The sequence below is a fragment of the Gobio gobio genome (genome assembly GCF_949357685.1).
Source record: "Gobio gobio genome assembly, chromosome: 19".
NCBI lineage: Eukaryota > Metazoa > Chordata > Actinopteri > Cypriniformes > Gobionidae > Gobio > Gobio gobio.
The window spans coordinates 47,127,298-47,144,583 of NC_137112.1; the positions used below are offsets into that span (position 1 = coordinate 47,127,298).

A 17,286-nucleotide genomic window follows, 5' to 3' on the forward strand; every position below is an offset into this window, starting at 1 on the left:
CATTGCGTTTTGATAAATTTAGCAGCTCTGAGATGTTCAGCTCCAGGAATGGACGTCACTGCTCAGTGTAAGCCGAGAAGGAAAAGAGCTGCTGATTTCCAGGCATTACATCATGTATTTGGTGTCGTGCTGCTCTTTGAGTATTTGTTAACTCGTGTGTCAGACGTCACCGCAAACACTCAAGGAAGATCTTGGTTTCTTCTCCTCACACCTCATCATAATCCTGGCCGGAGTTTCCTGGTGTTTCAGGAGCTGAACTGAACACAGTGAACTCTTACCTGACGTGACTGATGAAGCCTCAGTGCTAACGTTCAGAATAAAGCAAATCTCACCACGGGTGTGTAATACTGATCTTCACCACAAGTCACTATAAAAAACACAATTTATTAGGGATGCACAATATTGTATTTGTGCCGATATTTTTCAACTCATTTTGGCCGATACATATTTATTTTTTCCCTTTGTTTGGAAACAACACCATTTTGAGCAAAAACATTTTTTTTTCCCATTCTGGTTTCAGGTCTCCTTACTAAAAGGATACTTGTTAAAGATAAATAAATGTTAATAAAGGTATTTTTATAATAATATATTTTCTCTAAAAAAAACTATAATAAAATCTTTCACCCCAGACAGATGTAGTTGTAACCAAAATATTTTATTTTTGGATTTAATGTTTGTGCCTATGAAGTGGGGGTGGCATGACATCAGTTGATGCTGTCTTTAGCTTCAAATAAAAAAATATACAATTATTTTAGTGCTCCTTGGATTATTTTTCATCATCCATTTCATAAAAATGTATTACAGATTAATAAACTGTATATAAAAGTATATAATTTGCAAGTGTCATGCTTGTGCTTTGACATCATTACTGCTTTATTTATTCAGAAAAAGAAGTAACTTCTATTTATTTGTGTATTCTACTTTTCATTTTATTACTATAACAACAGTGCCCCCATTACATAGGCTATATAATATTCTACCGGGCGGGCACTAGGACCTGGAGGAGCTTCAGCTGCTGTGGAGGCTGCTGCGCACACTAGAGAGATTGTGCTTGTTTTGGGCTAGTTTTGTTGTGAAAACCTGGCAATCCTGCGTTGATTCACAAATTCAAGGAAGCATTTAAAAACTGTCAGTATAAATCACCATACATGCAATGCATTTGCTTGTTTTCACTTGAAGAATGAGCACACGGCTGACGTGATCTTATCGCTATAGCAGTCCTTGCACACGCGAGTTATTGCAGGCTCATATCAACACGTTATCATATCGGCAAAGCATATCGGCATAATTTTTTCATATCTGCCGATTTTTATATTTTAAGCGTTTATCGGCTGATTCCGATGTCGTGCCGTTAATATCGTGCATCCCTACAATTTATCTAAAAAAAAAAAAAAGCATCAGTAGCAATATAAAACAATGTTACATGCATATAAAATATATACAGTACCGGTCAAAAGTTTTTTTTTTTTTTTTAAAGAAGTTTAGAAGTTCATGATGCCTGCATTTATTTGATCAAAAATACAGAAATAGTATAAACAAAGTTGGGTTACCTCAGACTCATGACTGGAGAAGAGGAAGTGCCGCCGGCAACCGTGTCATAATAAAAGTCCCGACAGCGACTATGCCATAATAACAGTCCCGCTCTTCAATCGCTCCTGAGGCCTTGCTCCGAAATAGTAATGTTTCGGAGCAATCTCTCTTTACTATTAGAAATAGTAATGTTTTCAAACTCTATATGCAAAACATTATATATAATACAATTATTGCTTACAATTATTTCATTTAGTAATTTAGCAGACACTTTTATCCAAAGCGACTTACAAATGAGAGCAATAGAAGCAACTAAAAACAGTCAAGGGCAACAATATTCAAGTGCTGTAACAAGTCTCAGTTAATCTAGCACAGGACAATTCTTACATTTCTTTTATAAATAAACAAGCAGAAAATGAATAGAGTGATAAGTGCTATTCTTTATTGGTCAGGTGCTGTATTTTGGTTGGAATAGAATAGAATAAAATAGAATAGAGATACGATGTGCAAACATAAACAACACCATATTTAGGTTGGAATAGAATAGAGATATGACGTGCAAACATTTACATTTAGTCATTTAGCAGACGCTTTTATCCAAAGCAACTTACAAATGAGTGCTATAGAAGCAACTAGGACAGTCAAGGGCAACAATATAATAAATAATAATAAATATTGATTCAGTGTGGTGTTTGTTTCTCATTGACGCTTGAACTTCCCCTTTAAATAACTCAACGCTATGCCGTACGACACTATTAGAACTGAATGCATCGATTCAGCTTTCAACACCATCCGTAAAGATGCATTCAATTCGACAAAGTGGTTTAATAAAGGATGTAATTAATATTGTGAATTAGCTAATTTTATTATACTATTTTTAAATTGGCCATTAAAGTTTTATATGGGACAATTACACACTGATCCTTTAACAATGCATTGGCGCAAAAACACACACCTTTTGGAGGTGGAAGTAAGAGAAGAAAGCTTCATAGAGTCTAAATATAATAACATGAAATACTAAAGTGAGTGTGGTTAGCCTATATCTCGCCTCTGTAATACACACCGAGCAATATTACACCATCTGCCCGTTTCACAGCGGGATTTCTCGAATGCCACAAATGCAGCCCTAACAAAATACAGATTTGTGCACCTGTTTTTTTAATTGGCCTTTTGAATTTAGCTTTATTGTGTGGTTAAAAAACGTAACCAAAGCTTTGACCGAGCTCTTTGATCAGATGGTGTTGAGCGCTCCAAATGCAAACTTGACTGTATTAATTGACAGTACTCTGATTTAATACAGGAATCGTCTGATTGACAGTCCTCTATCCCAATAATGTTAGGGGAACCAGTGAGGGCGGCAATCATATTTCAGGGTGGCCTTGACACCCTTTACACACACCCCATATCGCCTAGTTCGCCTATGCCTAAAAACGGCCCTGGATGGCACCACAAGGCATCGTTCACTTGCTGATCGTAAGCTCCTGGAGGGTGTGTAAGTCTGAATGAGCGAGTTTGGGTATATTGGTGCAGAGCCATTGGTTGCTTTGTAGGCGAGCATCAGTGCATTTTACACTGATTTTGAATATGGATAATCCAATCAGAGTTCTATACATATTTATCATATGTTTTATGTGTGTGTGTGTGTCTCAGAGTGCCCAGTGGGTCGGTTCGGGTCAGACTGTCAGGACAGATGTGTGTGTGAGAACGGCGGTCAGTGTGACGGACAGACGGGTCGATGTGTGTGTCCGCCGGGTTGGACAGGAGAGCGCTGTGAGAAGGGTAAGGTCATCGAGCTCTGCTCAAATCTGTGAGAGCAGCACCAAAGCCTGTTGACTGTTTCGGCCCTGTCCCAAACGGCACCCTAACCAGGGCTTAAAAACGGAAAAAAATATCACTCGGTTCACTCCGAGCAGAATCGATATTATAACCGTTTTTGTGTTCCTCAATAAACATTACTGTTCCGAAAACGGTTTGATTTAAAAAAATACCGGTTAATAACGTTATTTTAATTTAGCCTATACTTATAGAAATACAAATATGTATAAATAGACTTATTTCTCACTCAATAATAATATAACGCATGGTAATTAAACTTGAATATTTATTTCATAACATTTTTAAAACCACAACATAAATACATGCATTAATTACAAAGCATAAACAGCGGACCTGTTTTAATGGAGCGTTAGACAATCGAAAGTGGCTCTTATGCCGAATTCTTTTCAGAAGAGTGATAACATTCTTTGTACATAACTTTTTTTCAACACTTGTTTTAAAAATTGCATGAATAAAGAATAAATAACCATTAATGCACCGTCAACTGGTAATTTCAAAGCAAACACTGCGCAACACGTCCTTGCATCACATAATCAAATTCAGTCAGCTAATAAAGCTTGATCATTTAATGCAATATAACACCATTTAATACGAAGCATCAGCCGCCTATATAGAAAACATTGACCTGTCCTGTATTGGCAATCTGAAAGACTGTAGGAAAAATGTTTGATAGATGCTATAGCCTACTTGGATAGGCTTAAACGGAATCTACAAAGTAGCCTAAATCAGGCTATTTGAGCTTAAAGTCGGTACTGCTTATTTAAACGTTCGAAAAGAATGTCCTCCAATACCTGCGCTTTCATTGTAGACCTCAGCGGGGAAAGAAATGTACTTGAGGCATGAAAATGCGCGCTCACACTGACTTGTGTACCGGTAGATTCATAGATGATGGTGCATTTCACTCACGCTTGATCCGTCAACGTCACATGCTGTACTACTCTATTCATGATTGGTCACTGCCAAATTAAAATATTAAAGAGAACGATAAAATAACGTTATTAACCGGTTTATGGTCATTTCAAATTAACGTTTCTGTTCAGAACGATTCAAATTGATTTTGATTTCGTTTCCGTTTTTGTTCCTCTTAAAATTTCGTTTGTTTCCGGTTTTCGTTTTCGTTCCTTGAACCGGTTCGGAGCCCTGCCCTAAACCCTCACGGTCTTCCTCTGAGTCCGCACTTTCACAACGTAACGCCGCTTGGCTGTCGGGAAGAAGTCCACTGTGTAACTCGCACCTTCTGAGACCTAAAATGACAAATGTGACGCCCTGTGGTCTCGTGGACTTAACGGACACACACACGGCAGCCATTTTAAGTCCACAAGACCGAAAGTGCTCATGAAGTGTGTCATTTGGGACAGGGCCTTAGCCCTTCAGTGTGTCCCACATCAACTTCCTGTTGGAAATACATGAACGAAAGTTTCAAATAATTACAATAATTATGATGTCTCTTATGCTCAGCAAGGATGCATTTATTTGATGCGTTAAAACAGTACTATAGTGAAAATTATAATATTTGAGCATCAAATCCTCATATCAGAATGATTTCTGACTGATCATGTGACACTGAAGACTGGAGTAATGATGATAAACTCAGCTTTGATCACAGGAATAAATTACAATTTAAAATATATTCACATAGAAAACAGCTGATTTACATTATAATAATATTTCAGAATTTATTCTTTATTTTTGATCAAATAAATGCAGTCTTGGTGAGCAGAAGAGACTCAAATACATTAAAATTAGGGCTGTCAAAAGATTAATCGCATCCAAAATAAAAGTTTGTGTTTACATAATATATGTGTGTGTACTCAATTAATTATTAGTTATATATAAATACACACACAAGCATGTATATATTTAAGAAAAATATATTTTTATATACAAAACATTTATATATATTATAGATTATATAAATGTATGTACATGCAAATATTTCTTAAATATATACATGAATGTGTGTGTATTTATATATAAATAATAATTAACAGAGTACACTCACATATATTATGTAAACAAACTTTTATTTTGGATGCGATTAATTGTGATTAATCTTTTGACAGCCCTAATTAAAACAAATCAGAATTACTGTACTTTTGTTCTGTAGTAGATTAACTCCTACTAGTGGTCAGATATTAATGTTTTCTGATGGATTTTAATAAAGTCAGGATATTACAGTAAAGAGTCACACTGAGAGAATGATTGGACATGCCTATAAACCAGCCTGTGTGTGAAAACAATCTTTATTAAAGGAACTAAATGTCTTATTTCACGTATAAACAGAGCAGTAGGTGTGTGTAAGGAAGGCAGATGGTGTAATGATCATGATTAGCCCAGTATAACATCACCTGTGTGTGTGTGTGTGTGTGTGTGTCAGCGTGTGTATCCGGGCGGTTTGGAGTGGGCTGTGAGGGCCGCTGTCAGTGTGAGCACAGCGCCCCCTGTCATCATGTGAGCGGTCACTGCATCTGTCCCGCAGGATGGAGAGGAAGACGCTGTGAGAAAGGTCAGTTCAGTGTCCAGGAAGTCCAGCAGGATCTGCATGTTCATCCAGGAATTCTGATCTTTACACATCACATGTCTGTAGACTGAACACGTCACACACATGTGCAGTACCACTGCTTTCTCAGAGACCATGAAGGTATCGCTTTCCAAAACGTGCGCTTTCAAGAGTGTGTTCTTAGCCCGCCGTCGTCTGAATGAACAGCCAAAACGCACAACACTGTTTTCAAATAAAACATTTTTATGGGTCATAAAAATAATGACATTTCATTAAATGTTTATTTAATAATTATTTAGTACTTATTAATGATATCATATATATTTGATAATTATTAAATAATAGATATTACATTTTAGCTTCCGTTATTTTCAATTCAATTCAAATTTATTTGTATAGTGCTTTTCACAATACACATTGTTTCAAAGCAGCTTTACAGAAAGTCCATTTCATAAATGTACATTGAAAAATGTTTCACTTGAAAAGGGGTTTCATTTATAAATATTATTTCTTGTATAATATTAGTCAAATCGGTTAACACCCATATTAAATATTGTATTAATGTTTATCTTATAATTATTTAATAATTCTTAAATTATATATATATGACCTTCCTGTATTTTCACTTGAAAAATAATTTAATTTATCAATAGTGTTACTTAAATAATATTATCACCCATAATAAATAATTATTGAATATTAAATATTTTAAAATGTGTTATTTAATAAATAATAATTTTTCAGTAATTATAGTTGTTTTTATTTTTTATTATTAAATGCTGGATATATTACATTTTTACCTTCCAGAATTTAATTTATAAATATTATTACATGTATAATATTTGTCATATTGGTTATCACCATAATAAATCATTCTTAAATATTTAATGAAAGATTTGTTTATAAATTATTTAATAACTAACAATTATTCAGTATTTTTAAAAGAATTTATTATTGAATAATTACATTTTACCTTCTAGTAGTTTCACTTAAAAATGTTATTATTTAATTATTTAGTAAATATTATTACTTGTATACTATCAGTATCACCAATAATAATCAAATATTTAATTAAATGTTTATCTAATTATTTAATTAGTTAACACGAACAATACTTCTACAGCATTTATTAATCTTAGCAGGGTTTCCGCTGGGTCTAAAAAAGTCTATAATTTAAAAATCAAAATTTTAGGCCTTAAATTTGTGGAATTATTCTGTTCTAGGTCTTAAATCATTTTAAACAGGTCTTAATTTTCCTATGTCCATGTAACGCTTCCTCTAATGCTCATTGAAATGCTCCCGCAGCTTAAGAATGTTTTGTTTTTTAATTCTGTGGTGTTGTTCTTTCTTTCGCTAGTCCAAATATAATTTGCTGTATTACGACTACAAATGAGACCAATATGTAACTTATATTGCAGCTGATCAGCTTTCGTGTTATTGGCGCGAGTCTCTTTCAGATTGTACCACAGACACAAACAGATTTTATTCTTCAGCTAATATTCCTCCAGTTTTTCCGCATTTCGGCGATTACTAAATACAATGAAAAATCAACTATGCATTTTTTGCTGGTCTTGCATAATTTGTAATTTCACCACAAAATAATGGCAAGAAACCAAAATAAACTAGATTTATGCATTTAGTTTGTTCTATTGTCATGTGTGACTATTGTGCATCTAATATAATATAGCAAATGTGGTATCCTAATTATGCAAATTTCCACCACAAATTCAGTTATTTTTATCTAAAAAAAATCACAAAAAAAACAGTGAAATCCTGGTGGGATTGAGCTATGGGGAAGTGCAAGTTTATCGATTTTTTTCAATTTAAATAAATGAATTTACTTTGCAAGTAATTTCAAGACTGCATTTCCTTTAAATTTCCTATTCCTCATAATGGTCTTAAAGGGTTAGTTCACCCAAAAATGTAAATTCTGTCATTAATATCTTCCTCTCATGTCGTTCGACACCCGTCAGACCTCATGAAGCTTCAGACACAAATGAAGATATTTTAGTGTAAATCTGATGGCTCTGAAAGGCCTCCATTGGCACACTTTTCACTCTCAAGCCCCTTAAAAGGCACTAAAGACGTCGTTACAAAGTCCATCTCACTACAGCGGTTCTACAATAACTTTATGAAGCGACGACAATAGTTTTTGTGGGCAAAAAAACCCTAAATAACGACTTATATAGTGATGACGATTTCAAAACACGGCCTCATGAAGCTTCGAAGCGTTATGAATCAGTGAGTCGATTCAGCAGTTTGAATCGCCAAATTTCAGCAGTTTGACACGCGATCCGAATCATCATTCGACTCACTGATTCATAACGCTTCGAAGCTTCATGATGCCGTGTTTTGAAATCGTCATCACTATATAAGTCGTTATTTAGGGTTTTTTTGCCCACAAAAACTATTGTCGTCGCTTCATAAAGTTATTGTAGAACCGCTGTAGTGAGATGGACTTTGTAACGACGTCTTTAGTGCCTTTTAAGGGTCTTGAGAGTGAAAAGTGTGCCAATATCTTCATTTCTGTTCTGAAGATGAACGGAGGTCTGACGGGTGTCCAACGACATGAGGGGAAGTAATTAATGACAGAATTTTCATTTTTGGGTGAACTAACCCTTTAAATATGACTTGGTGAAACCCTCAGACACCCTGTCTTAGTTCATTTCAACATTTACTAATACTTTATTAAAATAAACGGTTGTATCTGGTAACATTAGTTATTGCACTCTGAACAAACAACGAACAATTAAGAGTTTTATTAACTAACATTATAAAAGATGAACAAATACAGTCACAAATGTATTCTCATGGTTAGTTCATGCACAGCTAATGTGGACAAATGAGACATGATTGTAAAGTGTGACCATTAAATATGTGATCTATATGAGACTGTAGCTTGATCTGAAGTGTGTGTGTGTGTGTCAGCGTGTCTGCCGGGCTGGTATGGTGAGGAGTGTGTCCAGCGCTGCTCCTGTGCCCCGGGCTCATCCTGTCATCATGTGACCGGAGACTGTGGATGTCCTGCAGGACACATGGGCCACGGCTGCCAGCACAGTGAGTCTATAACAATCTTACCAAACGCTGGTAGTGTCTGCACAGTGGCGCAAAAAGTGGGTATGCGCTATATGCGGCGCATTGGGGCGCAGCACCTTGGGGGCGCCAAAACGATGTTGTGAAAAAAAATTTGCGGTATTTTCTATATGTAGCTGCTGTTGTGCGTTTCTAAATAATTTCTGTATTTCCTCAATATTATATAACATTTTAGAGGACTAACAGGCTAGAGTAGGCGCCCTCATAAGATTCCATAATTCCGGTGGCAAGCCAAAGTGTTCATATACGCTTGGGCGGGCGTCTGATTGCGCACTGACACGTCAAAAGCGTGCGATTTGACAGCAAGGTCAAGTAAAACGCGCGTTTCCGATGCGGGTTTATATCAAAGCGCACGTCCTCGACGCGTGATATGCTATTTAAAAAACCGACGCAGGTTTTCCGTGACCCCAGAGCGCACGTTAAGAACGCGCGCTTATATGGTAAATCGAGGACGCGCGCTATGAGTCTGCAAAAACGCACGCTTTTAACGTGTAGGCTAAACAGGTAAACCAAACAGGCAGTGCAAACTTGTGTTTGAAGTATCCAAACTGACTAAAGAACGTGCTCTTTCATTGGTGTTCTCAAAATTGCATGCTCACTTTTTAGGGCACACCTCTTATAAAGTTAAATTACATATTGTTGACCATCTTTTTAAGTCATTACACTATTTACCACGATACACTATGCCTGTTATAAGAATGAAATGAAATCAGTATCAACAAAATCCATGTTACCATTTATCAAAATCCACTTACACTGTAATTACAATTGCCTAAATAATGTCATGAGATTTTTAGATTTATGTTCTAAATATAATATTTTAATATTATATAAAACTGCCAGTATATTTGGCGGCGTGAGTGGATTCTAGAATCATTGTTCATCAACTGTTCTAACCGACTGTTCAAAAACGGTGAATTATTCGAGAACGAAACCTATACTTTGTTTGAATCTATTTTTGTTGGAAAAATAGAGCAAAACTGTAAAAAAATGACAACTTGTTGTTTATTGAACTGCTGTATAAAATTTATATCACATTTTGCAATTGTGCTGATATAGGTTACTCTGGAAAATAGCACTCTTGCTCGTATGATATTGCTTAACTCATAATTTCCTCTTTAATTACTTTCAAACTAATGTTTATTTTTATGTTCGTTATTAGCCTATTAATAACTATTTGTTATTGAGGGGGGGGGGGCGCCAAAATTGTTGCTGCAACCCCTCTGGCACTGGGTAGTTGCGCCCCTGTGTCTGCATAAAGAAATGATTGTGTGACTGAATATGAGGCCAATAACATGCGCGTTTTGATCCGTGATGTTCTCATGATGAATAATGCTCCATCATCATCATGTGTGTGTGTGCCAACAGTGTGTCTGCCCGGCACCTTCGGCATCAACTGTAAGCAGGTGTGTCAGTGTTCAGAGAGAAACCAGCGCTGCCACCCGGTGTCCGGAGTGTGTTACTGCGCGGCCGGATTCACCGGACACAAGTGTGACCAGAGTGAGTGTTGAAACTCCTCAGTAAAATCAGAAACATGTCATGTTAACTTTAATTATTTTAGTAAGTGTGTTTGATTTGGTTAAAAATTTTTTTTCATTTTTATTAATTTGATTTATTTTATTTTAAAACGTATTTATTTATTTTAATTTTACATGTGATGATAAAATAAATAATTTAAAATTAAAAACAAAACATTAAAATAAAATGAGAAAATTATAATGCAATTTAAATAGTTTTTGTATTTTTTTAAATATCGTATATAGTTTTTATTCATTAAAAATGTTCAAAAGTGTATTTTTAATTTTACATTTTTAGGATTTTATACAGTTTTATTTTGATAGTATTTATTTTAAAATGTATTTATTTTAATTGTGTTTATCATACTATTAATTTAAAATTGTTTTGTTATTTTAAATTATGTATGTTAGATTTACATTTTATGACTTTAAAAACAGTCTAAACCATTTATTAAAATTAATAAAATGTTTTTTTTATTATTTATTTTATTGTTAAAGTCATAAAATGTAAATCTAACATATGTATAAGTTGCTATTTTAAATTATTTAAAATTAATAAAATATTAAACATAGAATTTAAATAAATAATTTAAAAATAAAAACAGTCTAAAAACATTTATTAAAATTAATATAATTTTTTTATATAACAATATATTTAAAACTAAAACACAGAGTAGTTTAATTTGATTATTTTAAAATGTATTTATTTTAATTTTGTTTATTTTATTATCAAGTTTTGTTTTAAATTATGTATAAGTATTTGTTTGTTAGATTAACATTATGATTTTAACAATAAAATAAAAAGTCTAAGACATTTATGAAAACACTTAGTAATATATAAAATATTTATTTTTTATATTTCGGTTTTAATTCAAGCTTTAGTGATTTGAGTTTGTCCTTTTTATTAGGGGTTGTTATTTTGAATATCTCTATATAGTTTTTATTCATTTGATGATCTTTGTAATGCTATTACAATGTAAACTGTGAGTGTTCTCTCCGTGTGAGGAGAAGCGAGTGTGTGAGATGTTGTGTAATGTGTGTATCACTCAGATGTTGTGTAATGTGTGTTGTGTAATGTGTGTTGTGTAATGTGTAGTGTGTGCTGATGGTCTGTACGGGCCTGGATGTGGGCGTCAGTGTCAGTGTCAGAACGGTGGTGTTTGTCTGTCTGTCTCCGGCTCCTGCAAGTGTTCAGCCGGATTCATCGGCGCTCGCTGCAACCTCAGTGAGTCTCTGCACCACACACACACACACACACACACACACACACACTCTCTCACCAGCACACCCTCTCCTCCTCAGCCTGTCCCGCCGGGCGCTTCGGCCTGGACTGTGCCCGGGTGGCCGTCTGTGGACCGGGGGCGAGAAACCACCCAATCACAGGCAGATGTGCGGGAGACGAGCAGGAAGGTGAGCTGGGGTTTGGTCTGATGTGTGACGTGTGTGAGTGTTTCTCTGATGTGTGTGTGTGTGTGTGTGTGTGTGTAGTCTGTCCTGCGGGCTGGTTTGGATCTGGGTGTTCCCGACGGTGTGACTGCAGGAACGGAGGCTTGTGTGACGCCGGCTCTGGAAACTGCTCATGTGGCCTCGGCTGGACCGGCTCACACTGTGAGAAAGGTGATGTGTGTGTGTATCATTCTCTAGATTAGGGCTGCACCTTAATAGCTGACGAGAAGAGGCTTGATCGACCAAATTTGAATTAATTGGGAAGTGGGAAAGTCGTGATTGACAGATTAATATACATACAGTGGCATGAAAAAGTATGTGAAGCACTTGCAGAATCTGTGAAAATGGGAATAATTTAAAATAAATAAGAGAAATCATATAAAATGCATGTTATTTTTTTATTTAGTGCTGTCCTGAATAAGATATTTTACATAATTTTTTACATATAGTCCACAAGACAATGAATTTATTAAAATAACCCTGATAAAAAGTTTCTGAACCATTGATTCTCAATACTGTGTGTCGTTCCCTGATGATCCACGGCTGTGTGTGTGTGTGTTTGTCGTTCCCTGATGATCCACGGCTGTGTGTGTGTGTGTTTGTCGTTCCCTGATGATCCACGGCTGTGTGTGTGTCGTTCCCTGATGATCCACGGCTGTGTGTGTGTCGTTCCCTGATGATCCACGGCTGTGTGTGTGTCGTTCCCTGATGATCCACGGCTGTGTGTGTGTGTGTTTGTCGTTCCCTGATGATCCACGGCTGTGTGTGTGTCGTTCCCTGATGATCCACGGCTGTGTGTGTGTCGTTCCCTGATGATCCACGGCTGTGTGTGTGTGTGTGTGTGTGTGTGTGTGTGTCGTTCCCTGATGATCCACGGCTGTGTGTGTGTGTGTGTGTGTGTGTGTGTCGTTCCCTGATGATCCACGGCTGTGTGTGTGTCGTTCCCTGATGATCCACGGCTGTGTGTGTGTCGTTCCCTGATGATCCACGGCTGTGTGTGTGTGTGTGTGTGTGTGTGTGTGTGTGTGTGTGTGTGTGTGTCGTTCCCTGATGATCCACGGCTGTGTGTGTGTCGTTCCCTGATGATCCACGGCTGTGTGTGTGTGTGTGTGTGTGTGTCGTTCCCTGATGATCCACGGCTGTGTTTTTGTCTTGTGATGGTTGTTCTTGAGTCTCTTGTTTGTCCTGAGCCGTTAAACTGACCAACGCTCTTCAGAAAAATCCTCCAGCTCCTGCACAATCTTCAGTTTTCCAGCATCTTTTTCATATTTGACCCTCTCCAGCAGTGACTGTGTGATTTTGAGATCCATCTTTTCACACTGAGGACGATTGAGGGACTCAAACACAACTACTAAAAAAGTTCAAACATTCACTGAAGCTCCAGAAGGAAACACAATGCATTAAGAGCCGGGGGTGAAAACTTTTGAACAGGATGAAGATGTCCAAATTGTTCTTATTTTGTTTAAATATAAGTTGTTTTCATTTAGTACTGCCCTTCAGAAGCAACAGAAGATGATTGCATGTTTCCCGGAAGACAAATTAACTACAATTTACCTTGATTTTCAAATTCAATAGGTTTTCACCCCCGGCTCTTAATGCGTTGTGTTTCCTTCTGGAGCATCAGTGAATGTTTAACCTTTTTTAGTAGTTGTGTTTGAGTCCCTCAATCGTCCTCAGTGTGAAAAGATGAATCTCAAAATCACACAGTCACTGCTGTATCAAACAAGAGACTCAAGAACAACCATCACAAAACAAAAGCCGTGGATCATCAGGGAACGACGCACACACACACACACACACAGCCGTGGATCATCAGGGAACGACACACACACACACACACACACACACACACACACACACACACACACACACACACACACACAGCCGTGGATCATCAGGGAACGACACACACACACACAGCCGTGGATCATCAGGGAACGACACACACACACACAGCCGTGGATCATCAGGGAACGACACACACACACACAGCCGTGGATCATCAGGGAACGACACACACACACACAGCCGTGGATCATCAGGGAACGACACACACACACACACACACACACAGCCGTGGATCATCAGGGAACAACACACACACACACACACAGCCGTGGATCATCAGGGAACGACACACACACACACACACACACACTTACACAGCCGTGGATCATCAGGGAACGACACACAGTATTGAGAATCAATGGTTCAGAAACTTTTTAACACGGTTATTTTAATAAATTCAGCTATTTTTTGTCTTGTGGACTATATGTAAACATATTTTATGTAAAATATCTTATTCAGGACAGCACTAAATAAAAATGAACATGCATTTTGTATGATATCTCTTATTTATTTAAAATTATTCCCATTTTCACAGATTCTGCAAGCGGTTCACATACTTTTTCATGCCACTGTGTATATATATATATATATATAAATTGTACATATGTGTTTAAGTGTTGTCTGGTGTGTGTGATGACAGAATGCCCCGAGGGTCGGTACGGTCCTGATTGTGCGCTTCAGTGTTTGTGTCTGAACAACAGCACATGTGACGGAGTGATGGGAACCTGCCGGTGTGAAGCAGGATATTACGGACATCTGTGTGAACATGGTGAGATACAGAAACACACACACACACACACACACTCTCTTATTTACAGCACAGGTGGAATGCTTTCTGACAGTGAGTGTGTTTCAGTGTGTCCTGCGGGTCTGTACGGGTCTGGCTGTCAGCATCAGTGTGACTGTGTGAATGGGGCGTCCTGCCTCCCGAGAACCGGACACTGTCTCTGTCCCGCTGGATATCACGGCTCTCGATGCCAGAGAGGTGAGACGCTCATCCTGTACATCAGGCAAATTAATACGCGGAATTTCAGGAGGAGTACGCCCATCTAATCTTCTAATTAAAGGAGCACGCCACTAATTTAGAAAATATCGTCTCCCGCATAGTTAAAGGGGTGGTTTCACTTTTTTAACTTTAGTTAGTGTGTAATGTTGCTGCTTGAGCATAAACAGTATCTGCAAAGTTACAGCGCTGAAAGTTCAATGCAAACGGAGATATTGTCTTTTAAAGTTATGGCAGTTTATTGCCTACAAAAATGGCCGGTTTGGACGACAACAAGCTTCTTCACGGGTTGGTGACATCATAAACACCTGCTATTAACATAAACACTGCCCCCGCGAACACACAACAAAGTGTGTGAGGCCACGTCGCAGTCATTACGAAAGAGAGAGAGCTGTTGCACAACTACAAACTACATCTGGCCATCTAACCAATCTAAGACCATTGAGTTTTTCGGAGGGATGGGCTTCACAGAAGCAGGAAGCAAACGAGCCGTTCAAAGGACAGTGGAGACAGCGTTGCGGAATAAAGGTAAAATATAAGAAAAATATGGCGTAAAAAAAAAAGAAGAAGTATTAAGTCATGTTATACTGCGCCCCATAAACACAACCAAGCCTAGAAAAAAAAAAAAACACAAAACCACCCCTTTAAAGCTGCACTGAAACTGTCATTTGAACCGTTTGGAGCCCATTGAAGTTCATTATATGGAGAAAAACCCTGGACTGTTTTCATCAAAAACCTTCATCAAGAAAGACATGGACATCTTGGATGTCCATTTTTGAATCCATTCAGCCGATCTCCGGGTCTGGCGTTAGCACTTTTAGCATAGCTTAGCATAGATCATTGAATCTGATTAGACCGTTAGCATCTCGCTCAAAAAATGACCAAAGAGTTTTGATATTTTTCCTATTTAAAACTCGACTCTTCTGTTGTTCCATCGTGTACTAAGACCGACGGAAAATGTAAAGTTGTGATTTTCTAGTCAAGTTTTAAATAATGAAACTGGTCATTTTTGAGCGAGATGCTAACGGTCTAATCAGATTCAATGATCTATGCTAAGCTATGCTAAAAGTGCTACCACCAGACCCGCAGATCGGCTGAATGGATTCGAAAACGGTAAAACTCAACAGTTTAACTCGAGGGGAGACGGAAAATGAGCCTATTATCAAAAATAGTGACGTTCCTTTAACCCTTTCCACACCATTGATGGAATTTTCCGACTTTGTGTTTTCACTGTTTTATGGTAGGGGGCGCTGTTATGCAACTACTGAAAGAGCACAAAAGCCTCGGATCGAAACGCAGGAAAAAAAGAAACAGAAACAAGAGATGAAAGCTCTTTCTACAATGTGCATAAGCAATGCTAACAAAATTACTAAAACTTTCCCTAAAATGAAAACGGAAAATGTAAATAATACTAAAACTAATTTTCTTCCTCAGAATGTGAGCCGGGCACGTTCGGTCTGAACTGCTCGCGGTCATGTGACTGTGCGGGGGACACACCATGTGACCCGGTGAGCGGCAGGTGCATCTGCCCCTCGGGGAAGACCGGAGTCAGGTGTGACAGCGGTGAGTCGGTGAAGCTGCACTGGTGATTATGGTGTATCTGAATGTGATATTGTGAGTCTGTGAAACTGCACTGGTGTTTATGGTGTATCTGAATGTGATGTGATATTGTGAGTCTGTGAAGCTGCACTGGTGATTATGGTGTATCTGAATGTGTTGTGATATTGTGAGTCGGTGAAGCTGCACTGGTGTTTATGGTGTATCTGAATGTGTTGTGAGTCTGTGAAACTGCACTGGTGTTTATGGTGTATCTGAATGTGTTGTGATATTGTGAGTCTGTGAAGCTGCACTGGTGTTTATGGTGTATCTGAATGTGTGGTGATATTGTGAGTCTGTGAAGCTGCACTGGTGTTTATGGTGTATCTGAATGTGTGGTGATATTGTGAGTCTGTGAAACTGCACTGGTGATTATGGTGCATCTGAATGTGTGGTGATATTGTGAGTCTGTGAAACTGCACTGGTGATTATGGTGTATCTGAATGTGATATTGTGAGTCTGTGAAACTGCACTGGTGTTTATGGTGTATCTGAATGTGTGGTGATATTGTGAGTCTGTGAAACTGCACTGGTGTTTATGGTGTATCTGAATGTGATATTGTGAGTCTGTGAAACTGCACTGGTGTTTATGGTGTATCTGAATGTGTGGTGATATTGTGAGTCTGTGAAACTGCACTGGTGTTTATGGTGTATCTGAATGTGATATTGTGAGTCTGTGAAACTGCACTGGTGTTTATGGTGTATCTGAATGTGTGGTGATATTGTGAGTCTGTGAAACTGCACTGGTGTTTATGGTGTATCTGAATGTGTGGTGATATTGTGAGTCTGTGAAACTGCACTGGTGTTTATGGTGTATCTGAATGTGTTGTGATATTGTGAGTCTGTGAAACTGCACTGGTGTTTATGGTGTATCTGAATGTGTGGTGATATTGTGAGTCTGTGAAACTGCACTGGTGT

The 17,286-nt window shown here is 37.7% G+C and overlaps 1 protein-coding gene across 1 annotated transcript in view; it reads left to right on the forward strand.

Annotated features, from left to right (window-relative positions):
* megf6b (multiple EGF-like-domains 6b) overlaps positions 1–17,286 on the forward strand; it is a gene marked incomplete at its 5' end in the record, with an annotated part of 177,685 nt that overhangs the window by 149,120 nt on the left and 11,279 nt on the right. The window contains 10 exons of the mRNA XM_079845375.1: positions 3,181–3,309; positions 5,744–5,872; positions 8,795–8,923; positions 10,328–10,459; positions 11,573–11,701; positions 11,779–11,886; positions 11,965–12,093; positions 14,411–14,539; positions 14,627–14,755; positions 16,208–16,336. Coding sequence (XP_079701501.1) covers positions 3,181–3,309; positions 5,744–5,872; positions 8,795–8,923; positions 10,328–10,459; positions 11,573–11,701; positions 11,779–11,886; positions 11,965–12,093; positions 14,411–14,539; positions 14,627–14,755; positions 16,208–16,336 — 1,272 coding nt within the window. The remainder of the gene's footprint in view (positions 1–3,180; positions 3,310–5,743; positions 5,873–8,794; positions 8,924–10,327; positions 10,460–11,572; positions 11,702–11,778; positions 11,887–11,964; positions 12,094–14,410; positions 14,540–14,626; positions 14,756–16,207; positions 16,337–17,286) is intronic.